The sequence below is a fragment of the Danio rerio genome, chromosome 6, assembly GCF_049306965.1.
Source record: "Danio rerio strain Tuebingen ecotype United States chromosome 6, GRCz12tu, whole genome shotgun sequence".
Classification (NCBI taxonomy): domain Eukaryota; kingdom Metazoa; phylum Chordata; class Actinopteri; order Cypriniformes; family Danionidae; genus Danio; species Danio rerio.
Genome location: NC_133181.1, coordinates 12,397,950 through 12,411,560, shown reverse-complemented (window position 1 = coordinate 12,411,560; position 13,611 = coordinate 12,397,950). Strand labels below are relative to the sequence as shown.

The 13,611-nt window shown below is 34.6% G+C and overlaps 1 protein-coding gene across 1 annotated transcript in view; it reads right to left on the bottom strand.

Annotated features, from left to right (window-relative positions):
• Window positions 1–13,238, bottom strand: part of col5a2b (collagen, type V, alpha 2b) — a 57,686-nt gene extending 44,448 nt beyond the window's left edge. The window contains exon 1 of the mRNA XM_001919970.9: window positions 12,854–13,238. Coding sequence (XP_001920005.4) covers window positions 12,854–12,944 — 91 coding nt within the window. The 5' untranslated portion in view covers window positions 12,945–13,238. The remainder of the gene's footprint in view (window positions 1–12,853) is intronic.
• Between the last annotated feature and the right edge of the window lie 373 nt (window positions 13,239–13,611).

Here is a 13,611-nt window from a genome sequence, read left to right as displayed (position 1 = left end):
ATATACAATATTCAAGTTAAAAATAAACAAGGTATTAAAAAGATCACAACATTTGACGAATGTTCATGAGCATCATGTTAGGCTATATTTCAAAAGAGACAACAACTTGTTAAAGGGATAGTTCACCCAAAAATGAAAATTTACATTTAGTTTACCAACCATCAAGCAATCTAATATAAGTAAAATAGTTTGCTTCAAGATTAATGAATATTTTTAGTTGAAACCGTAATGTTGATTTCATAAAGGATCTGATTACAGCCAAAATACCTGTGGCTTCTAATGTTTCATGAACAGGGTGCAAATTTAACATTTAACAAATGGGGTGATAGTTTTTCGGTTATGTTTGGTAATATGCCTCAGTGAACCAAATTTCTATATTTAATTTAATTGAATTTACTTTATTAATCAAACTTGTTATTGTGTTTTTAGAGTTTTGAGGGATATTGAGAGGTTCTCAATGACATTTGTAATATTAAATAAATGGTGATTTGCTTTCTTGCACCTATTAATGGATAACCATGAAAGACTGCACATAATTTTTCATTGTAGTGTTTCCATGTAATAGGCAGTGTATAGTAAAATACAAACTATGCATCTAGTTTTACAGATATCCTACACGCCTTTTTTAAGGAACATGTTTTGTGAATATTTACACTTTCAAACCGATGAATTCATATATTTGTCGCAAACATCCATTCACAATATGAACCACTATAGGGGTGGTCAAATGTATATTAAAGCTATCTATTATTTTAAATAATAATATTTCTCAAGATACAGATCAGAACACACTATTTCTTAACTGTTAAAGGGCAGAGCCCCCCATACATTGTGTTTTGGTGTCCTTCAGGGGGATCAAGCATTAAATAAAGGGGTCAGACCCCCTTAAACCTCCCTGCAATTGGCACCCTGCTTATGAAATAAATCGATTGGACTGCAAAAGTCAGGAGACTGTAGATAAGTTGTAATAATGTAAATAATTTCTTTCTCTTACATCATAAGAGCTTGATGTAGGAGCCACATGGTGGATAAATGATATCCATTTGAGCTAAAATATTATCTTCAATATTTTAATAAAGACAATAAATGTCAACCAATATTTGGATATCTTGAGGGTGACTACATTTTTGGGTAGTGAATTATTTCTTTAGCTTATACTGTACAACATCAAAGCTAATCAAAACTCTGTTCAGAAAATCTGTTACCCTCAACAATGACTTGACTGCTTTTTCAAACTACTTATCTAAAATTAGTTGAAACAACACAGTTCTTAGTTTTTTGGGGGACAACTTAATACTTTTATGTTTAATCCACTAAAATTGGGATTCAACAATTAAGACAATTAAAAAACAATTAAGTTAACTTAATTGGTTTGTGTTGGGACAACATGAAGGAACTATGTGGAACAGCTTTTTTACAGTGTACGTAGAGCTGATGAATGAATAATAGACTTTTTTATTTCAATAAATTAACTTTACATTGTCTCAACAATCGCATCAATGTATGTTGTGTTTGTCTCTGTCAACTTTACATATAACATTACAATTGTCTGGGCACCGCAGACCCATCAGATGGAGTTCTGGTCCCATTGGCCTTGTCCATAATCCGCCCTTGTGTAACTGCCTTTAAGTAACTATAATTATAAGCCAAAAGTATAAAGTAGAACGCTTTAGACTCAATAAGAACTAGACCAAGGCCTCCATTCATCCATTTCTGCCCTCATTTCAGCTGGTGATCACATCATATGCCACACCCTGCAATTGAGGTCTGCAGCTGGAGACCTTCAGACGTTTTTCACTGAGTCCACTGAGGATTCACCTCTCGTGTACCACATCAATACTTCAATCCTCACTCAGAAAACCTTTCTTTTTTTAAGCCAAATGATGGGGCTGGATTCTCCACAGTACCAACTACATTTGCTTAATGTTTAAAGGTTTTTTCTGTCCTTGAATGGTTTAGAAATAGCAACACTTTTTGCCTATTTTCTGTTTGATACGACATTGTCTACTTTGTAAAAAGCAAGAAACTGCATATTTTCTATGCCTATTTACCATAGTATCTTGTGCAAACTGTAGAAGAGTGGTAAGTTTGAGGGAATATGTGCAAATTTATATGGCTGCTAATTAATATCTGTTAAATTATTTTTTTGCTTGTTCAAACTTTTTATTTAAAATGAGCTGCAACAACACAATTCTTGACATTTCATTGGGACAATTTTTTTATGTTCAATTCCAGCCTGATCTCACGAGAAAACGTAAGTATTTTACGTTTTGCCAGTTTAGTGGCTAATTCATACGAGTTCAGTCGTACGAAATGGTACGATTTTAAAAAGGAGGCGTGGCACCTGACCCCACCCCTAACCCCAACCGTCATTGGGGGATAAGCAAATCTTACTAAACTGTACGAATTAGATCGTACGAATTCATATGAATTATAGCCACTAAATGAAAAAGTTGCCGTGAGATTGTGTTGAATTCACATAATTTTTTTAAAAGTGTTAAGTTAACTTAAGCAATTTGTGTTGGGAAAACATGAATGAATTGTGGGGAACCCTGCGTTTTTGTACAGCGGGTTAAGTTACTTTTTTTACTTCTATTACAATTCATCTTTTATTACAAGTCACCTTTTTAAAAAATAGTAACTAAATGTGTTGCTTAGTTATGTTTAATGAAAGTAATGTGTTCCAACATTCAACATTATAACTTTTAGTATTAATAATTAATTTAATAATTATCTAATTAATTTATTAATTTGTTTTATATTATTTATTTATTATATTTTTATTAGCTTGGCATAATTCACATTAATATGCACTAAAACTGATAAAACATATCATATATTTCTCACATCAACTCATTCTTTAAAAAAATAATAATAATTATCCTACAAACACATCTTGTAACTCATCAAATAATGTCCTACACTCTCAGAAAAAGGTATGTGAGCTGTCACTGGGGTGATACCTTTTCAAAAGGTAGACATTTGTACTTATAGGGTCCATGTTGGTAACTCAAAAATATATATTAGTACCTAAAAATTTTATGAGGAACAGTTTTGTACTTTTTAGGTACTAATATGTACCCTTGAGGTATTAAATGGTCCTTTAAGGTACAAATTTGACCTTTTGAAAAGGTAGCACCCCAGTGACAGCTCGCACACCTTTATTTATGAGAATGTACAAACACTAATACACAATGAATTATTATATTAAATTGATTTACAAAACATGAATAATACTCTCTGCTATTTTGAAATCATTTGAGTAAATGATACATGATTATAATCCAAGTTTACATTATAGTCCACAATTATTTACAGTTTTTTCATGCCAAAATTTTCCTTCCAATTTTATATTATAGGCATTATAGATTATAGGAGATCCTTCCAGTTTGAGGAAGTTCCATTTAAAAAGATTCAAACGAACCATAAAGTTGTGTTACTAATTAAAATGTCTCATCAGTTTGACTTCATGAGCTGTTAAGTTCCTGTTCTGTTTTCAGATGTCAGGAGAATAACATAAAGCTTGGTATTATAATGTGAACCAGTCTGCTGCATTCTTTTCCTTTGTGATTATTTTCACAACTCATTGATTTCCACTGTTTACAAAAAAAGACAACACAACCATACTGCGTGTTTGATCTCTGTCATTGTAAATCAGGAATAATTCATTGGAATACACAAAGACTCCTGTTTTTCAGATATGGTTTCAGATATGTGATAATGTGATTGGTAATGTCAGAATAACTGATCATATTTTACAATATAAACAATTATGTTCCAGTGATTAATACAATGCTTGTTACATAATACAGACATAATATTACAGTGATATCTAACACATATTGCTGTAGAAATAATCAGATCTGTTACTGCTTTTACATGTTTAAATATAATTTTGTTTGATGATTGTATGCATGAGTATAATGGCACATCATTTAACCAAGTGTATGAATGCTTATTACGGCATTCATAGAGATTCTGCTAATTTTTTAACAGTTTAGCATGCATGACTCCCATCATTTACACAAAGAATGATGGGGTATAGGGGAAAAGTGGACAAACTGGTGGACAAAATTGAAAGACTGCTGAGTAGGTTTACTTTTTATGACATTTGGTCTTCACAACAACAGCATTTCATGGCCCTGAGAACATAAACTTCTGGAATTTAGCGTAAAAGTGCAGGCTTTCAAATGACACTGTTGTCATTTTATGCTGTTGTCATCCATGACACATGTTCAGTCTCTAAGCATGCAGCCACAAAACCACCATGGCTGACTAATGGACTGCGATTTTGAATCTCAAGATAATAAGTGACTTCACCAACTATTAGCCTAGCCCCCATAAACTGAATTTCATGGATTCATGTAAAAAGACATTACTTTAAAACATTATTGTCTGTATGCAAAAAAAAAAAAAAAAAGAGTAAAAAATAGAGGAATGAACCTCTCATGAATCATCCAATTCACTTATACTGCATGTCTTTTTGGTGACGCAGTGGCGCAGTAGGTAGTGCTGTCGCCTTACAACAAGAAGGTTGCTGGTTCGAGCCTCGGCTTGGTCAATTGGCATGTTCGCGTGGGTTTCATCTGGGTGCTCCGGTGATTCCATAGTCCAAAGACATGCGGTACAGGTGAATTGGGTAAGCTAAATTGTCTGTATGTATGAGTGTGTGTGAATGAGTGTGTGTGGATGATTCCCAGAGATGGGTTGTGGCTGGAAGGGCATCCGCTGGGTAAAAACCTGCTGGATAAGTTGAAGGTTCATTCCGCTGTGGTGACCCTGGATTTATAAAGATACTAAGCCGAAAAGGTCCACATTTAAAAACAACCTGGCTATGTCTCAACTTTTGGACTGATCATAGTGCTTACAAACTTACTGGTTGCTTCTATTGTTCTTAATCTTTAGTAGCATTTAAGTACCTTCTTAGTAAATAAATGTATATAGCTACTAAGAATTAGGTCCTAATGATTATAATTGTCCAGAAATGCATATTAAAATTAAAGAGGATATTGACCACCGCTTCATCATAATTACACAGAGGATACCAACTCATGCCAATTCATAAATTTTGATTTAGTGACTAATTAGTATGTATCTCATTTGTACATTTTTAATACGACTTGATCATCCCCCAATGACAATAGCTTGTTACTGGACAACCGTAGAGGCTGAAATGCATTTCTAGGACCCGCTGAATTTCTACAGTAGGACCATGTTGTTCCTGTTTTGTGAAGTAAAGAGAGAGAGAATTTTAAGCTTATTGTCATTTCAGCTTCTATGGCTATGTCATGGCAAAAAAAGATCAAGTTTACCATATTTTATAAATACAACTTTTCTATAGTAAAAAAAATATTAATTATAAAATTAAAAGTCACCAACAGCGATAAATAATACAGAGGCTAAAATACATAAATAATAATAATAATAATGATAATAATATATAAGATAAAATCTAAAATAGTTTTTTTAAGGTTTACTTTTGATAAAAATTGTACAATTTTTGAAGGATTCACATTTAAAAATATTTCATTTAAAGTGTGTCCAGCTAAAAATTGATGTCTGATGATAACATTGAAAATAGGGCATTCCACAAGTATATGTTTAACTGTTTAGTTACTTTTGCAGTATGGACATTTTGGTGGTTCTTCTCCTTTAAGTAAATGTTCATGTGTGAGTCTTGTGTGTCCAATGCGGCATCTTCTATAAACAATAATCAGCGTGTCTTGAGGTAAAAAAATAAATTCGATTTTCTTCCTATTTCTGGCTGAATTTTCAAAAGTTTGTTTTCTGAGCATTGATCCCATTCTGTTCAGTAAAAGGTGGCTGGGTTTAGAGGGAGAGGTGCGGTAGGGATCATATAATAAGTTGTGCAGGAACACACTTCTCCGAATAAAGGTTGGCTTTTGAGGGGGTGCCTTGGTTTTTTTTTTTAAATCATACATTTGCTTGCGACTGAAATCAACAGAATTATCCTCTAAACTGGGAATACACCAGTCCATTTTATAAAAAATGTTTCGAGAGTCTCATGTTGTCTGAACAGCTTTGATAGCTCTTGATTAGATGCTTTAGTGTGACAGAGATGGAAGACAGTAAATGGTGGTTTTGATGTCTGTCGCATTACAGACTGTCCTGAGGGCTGATGGCTTCTAGCACTGCTGTAATCAAGCAATAATGTTTGAGACTATCTGACAGCCTTAAATGCGGCGCTCTAGTGCAGGAACACAGCAGAAGCGCAGACAGCTTAATGCAAGGTAATTATTATCTGAAGAGACATTTGTTGCCCCTTATTTCATCAAAGGCACAAATTATGTCGTACAGACATTCCGAGCAATTAAGAAGATTGAGAGACATTTCTCTGCGTTTTAAAAGGGATACTATTATGTTTTTTGCACTTTCAACTTCCTTTAATGTTCTACAAAGTTGCCCTCCAAAGAGAGTTATTCTCTTGATCAGTAAACACTGTTTAAGTTAAGAAAACACATGCATATAAAAAAACACTAACAATCTGAGAAAACATTGTCTTTCATTTAACATGACATGCACACACAAATTCTCACAGCACATGCAAATACAGAATCGTGCTACAAATGCGCACACCACTATGGAAGTGTGTCGGGGGAACTCAAGAAAAGATAAACCTTTCTGTTTCCTATTTAAAGTTATTTATAAAATAACACTTCATTTAACATTAATTGTGCAATTTGTCAGATTATATACTAAAAGTTCCACACTTATCCATGTTTGTCACTTTTTATAGTTCCCTGACACAAGCTCTGCACTATTTGCAGCGTGTTTCTGTATTTGCATGTGTTGTGAAAAAATGACATGCGTGTGTTCTGTTAAACTGGTGAAGATGTCAATTTAATAGTGCTTTTTAACAAGTTTGAGTTCTCTCGGCCAACACCATCATTTCTAGACTCTATCAAAACACCTCAAATATATACAAGATCCCAAACATAAAGAAACTCCCATCCAAGACATACCATCATGTTCAAAAGATGCAGATAACAGGTCTAATATACAGATTTGTTCTTTCAATTTCCTTCGGCTCAGTCCCTTTATTACACAGCAGAATGTACCACCAACTATATTTTACACAGCGGATGCCCTTCCAGCAGCAACCCAGTAATGGGAAACATCCATACAGTCTTACATTCACACACATACACTATGGCCAATTTAGCCTATTCAATTCAGCTATAGCGCATGTATTTGGACTGTCTGGAAAACCGGAGCACCCGGAGAAAACCCACGCGAACACGAGGAGAACATGCAAACTCCACACAGAAATGCCCTAATATACAGATACACATGTCATTTCTTCCACAACTGTTCACATTCACAGACATAACCAAACTTGTGTTTTTATGTGATTTTGAAATAAACTTGTGTGTGTTTGTCCGTTATTTTGAAGCATGCAACCTTGTGGGTAATCTTAGAGATGACTTATATCTTTAAAAAAAGATTGTACCTGGGGCTTGTGATCAAAAGGTTTGAGAAATGTACCCTCAACTGCTCCCAGGGTGCCAAAGTCAAATGTATTGTCTCCCTTAGAAGAGATTTGCTGTTAGAAAAAAAGGTCTGCTGCACACATTAATGGCCTGTTTCCACTGAGTGGTGTGGTACAGCATGGTTCGGTATGCTTTTATGGCCGTTTCCACTGTCAAAAGGCCTTCCGAACCGAATCGTACTGGATCACTTTTTCAACACCCTTTGCAAATGGTACCAAGGGTACCGAAAAGCGGACCGCGCAGCTGAACGCTATTGGTTTACAGAGAAACATTATTCGCTCGTGCACCGAGCCAAAATGAAAACATTACACTATAATAATATATACATAAAATAACAAGCCAAGGTTGACCCGAGCTCAAACAAACCTTGTCGTCGTCTTGATGAACAGCCACAAAGCCAAGAAGAACAAAATCTGCTCTGCCCTGTTGTTGTTTTACGAGCCCGTCTAAAAGTGCGAGCTTTTTCACTTTGTGCCGGAGAGCTCGCGATATTGTCTATATTTGAAATAACAAACTTTTTAAACTCATATTAATAACCTGCTTGTTATCATTGAAGCGCTTTGATATCCGATCCTGTCAAGAAGGAACAAACGCGTGAGTGAAGCGCGAAAAAACAAAGGAGAAGCCGGAAAAAATCAGCAGCAAATGATGCGTCTGCATCCTAAAACAGTAGGCCATTTTGCACTGTCATTGATCTGCAGTTATAACCAACTCATGTTTATAGAAAAGTTAGTAATAAACATTTATAGACAAGTATTTATGTGTGTAAAGCATCTATTTTGTGAGAAGTGCTTCTCATTTGATATGTACATGACCTATACAGCTTTAGACATTTCCTTGACGTCGTCTGAAACTTTCTGTCATACACCACACCCACCGAAAGAGCACCATTGGTACCCTTTTAGCAGTGGAAACGCAAGCCTGATAAAGGGGAACCGTACCAACCCGTACTGTACTGTACCACTGAGTGAAAACGGGCCATAAAACTCCTAATCCTAAAATACATCCTAATATAAATAGAGTTGCATTAAAACAATAATTGCAAGGCAATGACTGATAACTGCCATGAGTGAATTCACTGCTTCAGCCCAACAAAACATATGTTTTTGAATCACTATCATTGTGCAGTCGCATATAGCCACTTGTGGTTTTGACCCCCCCACATACTGGACATTTAAAGTTTGATTAGGACATAACTATTATTATTATGCCTATTATAAAATTGTAGTATTTTCATAGCAATTTAAACTACCCTTTCAATATGTACAACAAGAAAAAAAAAGAAGAAGGAGATTTGAGACTCTGGGGAAGAATGTCTGAGTGCATCAATTACATCAGGTTTCCACATTTTTCTTGTGCTTGAATGTAAAACGGCCCTCCTATGAATTGTCAGTCACTGATATCAAAACAAAAAATAAATAAATAAATATATATATATATATATATATATATATATATATATATATATATATATATATATATATATATATATATATATATATATATATATATATATATATATTCAAATGATTTTATTCATATATATATATTTATATATATATATATATATATATATATATATATATATATATATATATATATATATATATATATATATATATATATATTAATAAAAATCATTTGATTTTTAATCCGACTTTAAAACAATTGCGAATGTGATGTTCTCATGCAGACAAAGACATTTTAATTGTGTCCACTATTCATTACTTGAAGGCATGAAAAGAATATTCTCATTCAATTTTCAATTCAATTTTCATTAAACTCCTACCAGCAGGGCACCTGTTGCTGTGCAGCGGTATGAAACTGGCCTTTTTTAAAAGCGCAATTCTGAAAAGACAGCAAGCACCAATTTAGTGGAAAAGCACATACGTTATTTTAGGGAAACCACAGCAGCCTCTATTATAGGTTCCGCTTAAGGTTAGCCTGTGGGCAAACATTTATTTCTGTCAGGGTAAAAAAGGCACGCCCTCCGTCTGAAGATCTGAGCAGAAATATCCTCCTAGGAATGTACATTTCCTGACTATATACTCGTGTATATAATAGACATTGTACTTGTTATGTCGGTAAAAGCGATGCTTCATTGCAAATCTCTTATTATTAATACTGTTTAACATCTTCACCATTAAACATTACGAGCTGGTTCTCATAAGGACTATGACGTGTCTCCATAAGGGATAATTATGGTGAAAAGGTCGCACACAATGTTTTATGTACATATTAAGCTAGACTTATGCACATTCAACCAGAGTTCGAGTGTTACTGCACTGCCAAACCCAAAAAGTTAAAGTAACTCAAACCATGCAAGGAAACTGATTGCACAAACCATTTAGGTTCAAAAACTAATCCTGATGAGTAGTGTGAACTTAATCCATTTGAGTAAATGAAGCAATTTGTGCACAGTAAATCCCAATAAATGAAGAGAACTCAAACCAACTGAGTACTGTAAAACCCAATAAATGAAGAGAACTCAAACCAAATGAGTACTGTAAAACCCAATAAATGAAGAGAACTCAAACCAAATGAGTACTGTAAAACCCAATAAGTTAAGACAACTCAAACCGTTTGAGGAAACTGATTGCTACAAACCATTTGAGTTAAATAAAACTAATTTATGTGAGTACTGTGAACTTACTCCATTTAAGTTGAAGTAATAAGGTATTTAATTAACTCATTACCTTCAACACTAATTTCAAAACTCTTTTCAAATGAGTAGAATTAACTTTCAGTCAATTTTGAGTTAACTACACTCATTTAATTTGATAGAGTTGACTGCTGGGTTTTACAGTGTATGAATTCAACATGCTAAATTTCTGACTTTAAAGAATCTATTTATATCGAAACCACGCACCAGTGTTGATCAATAGTATTTCTTAAAGCTATTGTGTGTGTGGCTATCCTAAATAAATGTGAAAATATCATAGCTGGACTCCAGGCTAACGCATCTGCCACATGATTGGGTGTGTCTTGCATCTCTTTTGGGAAGAAGTTTGACCACAATTGGTGGCCTGCTTTGGTCTGTGAAACCCTCACATCATTATACACGCAAAAGCATGAAATTATGTCTCCAGCTCAGATAGAGCTGACAAAGCAGACCATTTGGGAACTTTTAGTTCACCATTAAATTTGAAAACAAGTTAGTACAGAGGGATGTCATTAAAGTAAAATCTGAGATCTTTTAAAGTCTTTCTTCACAGTAGTGGTTTTCAGAAATATTGCAACATATTCCTTTTCAGTGTCTACATTTCTGTTTCCAACATTCATTATTACTAATTGCAGTTATTTTAGATGAATTAGGAATGAAAGGAAGGGAAATTCAGTCACAATTTAGGCATAATAATAATGTTTTCATACCTCAAACCGTTTGAGAAAACCTATTGCTACAAACCATTTGAGTTCAAAAACTAATCCATATGAGTACTGTAAACTTACTCAAGTAAAGTTAAAGTAATGAGGTATTTAATTAACTCATTACCTTGAGTTCAAAACTCTTTTCAAATGAGTAGAATTAACTTTCAGTCAATATTGAGTTAACTACATTCATTTCATTTGATAAAGTTGACTGCTGGGTTTTATAGTGTTAATTTTCCTTCGGCTTAGTCCCTATTTCAGAGGCCACCACAGTGGAATGAACCACCAACTATTCCAGCATATATTTTACGCAGCGGATGCCTTTCAGCCACAACCCATTTCTGGGAAACACCCACACATTCACACAAACTCACACATTACAGCCAATTTTGTTTATTCAATTCACCTGTACCGCATGGCTGTGGGGGAAACTGGAGCACCTGGAGGAAGCCCATGCCAACATGGGTGAACATGCAAACTTCACACTGAAGGGCAACTGACTCAGCCAGGACTCGAACCAGCGACCTTCTTGCTGTGAGGCAACAGTGCTAACCACTCAGCCTCCGTGCCGCCTCACTGTAACCTGTTTATTTTAATTAACAGGTTCTGTATGTCATGATTCACACGTTTTTCACGTTTATTTACAGTTATGAATTAAGTTATGGAACATTGTGCTCTGTTAACTTTTAATGTGGAGAATCTCTTCAGTTTTCCAAAGTGACTTTTAGTGACGTTTTAGCGTTTTGTCCATCATATACTGTAAGAGAAAATGTTCATTACCAGGTTTTTGTATAGTAATTTCGGTCACACTTTGTTTTGATGGTCCGTTTGTTGAATTTAAGCTACATTGCATCTACATGCCAATTAATTCTCATATAAATGTCTGATATAGGAGCAGTAATTATTAAGCAGACAGTCTACTAACACTCAAATGGACCATCAAAATAAAGTGTTACCGTATTTTCTAACACAAATCTAGACAATATATAATTTATTTAATTATTAAGTATTTAATTTTATTTAAGTATACAGATGTCAATACAAATCACTTTTTCAAACTTTTCAAAATCAAAAATGTTCAAATTCAAAAGCATGTATAAATTAAAAAAAAAATCACAAATCACTGTTAATTTAGAGTATTTACAGTGGGTAAAACACTTTTGTACTATCTTTTTATTTAATTCAATTTATATTTATTTGTATGGCGTTTTACAGTGTAGATTGTGTCAAAGCAGCTTAACATAGAAGTTCTTGTAAATTGATCTTTTCAGCATTACATGCCTCTCTGAAGTGTCCTACTTTGCCTATATTCAAGTTAATTGCATAACTGACTTACAAAATAAGATAATTACACTAAAAATAATACCAAAAAATCATTTTAAAGTGGAAGAATTGTGTTAATAGACCTTTTTAGTCCAAATAAATCATTATAAAAAGCTTTTATACAAAGGCTAACGCCCAAAAGGCCATTTTATATGAATCTCTGTAAATATTTTTGCACATTGCATGACTCAAAAATTTTTCCACTGAAATCTTAATAATAATCTTTTAACGTGAACAGTAAAGGAATTTTATTCACAGGAATTTTATATCCAACTCAACCACCTTAAGATCTCCATACATACTTTCCTTTTTCAAACTAAATCCAAAATCTCACATTAAAACTTCCAAAATGTCTTTATTTTTAAATCCATATAAACCTTTTTTTTTATATATTAATATTATTTTTTTTCATGGTAATCCAAGTACAATATGAGTCCAAAGTGCCATCATGAAACTACATCACACAAGTTGTTGCCTTCCCATATATCAAAGTAAAAGAAGAACCATTGTACACTGAATATTAGTTAATGATAATCCAGTTTGAAATATCGATATTTTCAAGCACTTCACACTCCAACACACAGAGCTCTGCATATTGATACACTAAATATCACTCTCCACCTGTTGTGTAGTGTTAGCAGGTCACTCACCAATCTTAACCTCCTGGCACGTGATCAATAACACCTGGGCCAAACAGATCCCCAGCCACACAGGTATCCTGAGGTGATGAACTCCTCGCATTTTTTTATTACAGCCGGGTGGCTCAGGCCTTGCCCGTGCCTGCCACAAGAGGTAGAACTATTTAAAAAATCACAGCTTTACCATGCGAGATGCCACCAGCCTCTGCCAGCCTCTGTGCAGACGCTCCCCGAATGAAAAGTGTGCACCTCCGCCCTGCGCTTCTGCAGCCTCTCATCTGGCGGGAGCAAAAATAACTCCCGGCACTAGTCTGCTCTGTGATGATGATGATGCACACTTAGAAAGAGCACCAAGCAGAAATGCATCATGTATCACTGTCAGAACACTACAAAGCTCAACGGCATCACTCAACAGCGGATTTAATTATGTAGAATAAGCACTTGCAGTGAGTTTTACTTGATTTCTTAGATGTAATATATAAGACACAGATTCTACAATGGATTAAATGGATGTGTTTAATTCAGTTACGGCATCACAGCGGGTGCAGTGAGTAGCTGCAAGTGAGTAGCTCACAGCAAGAAGGTCCCTGGTTCGAGCCCCAGCTCGGTCAGTTGGCATTTCTGTGTAAAGTTTGTATGTTCTCCCCATGTTGGCGTGAGTTTTCTCCGGGTGCTCCGGTTTCCCTCACAGTCCAAAGACATAGACTAAATTGTTCATAGTGTATGTGTGTGAATGAGTGTGTATGGATGTTTCCCAGTGATGGGTTGCA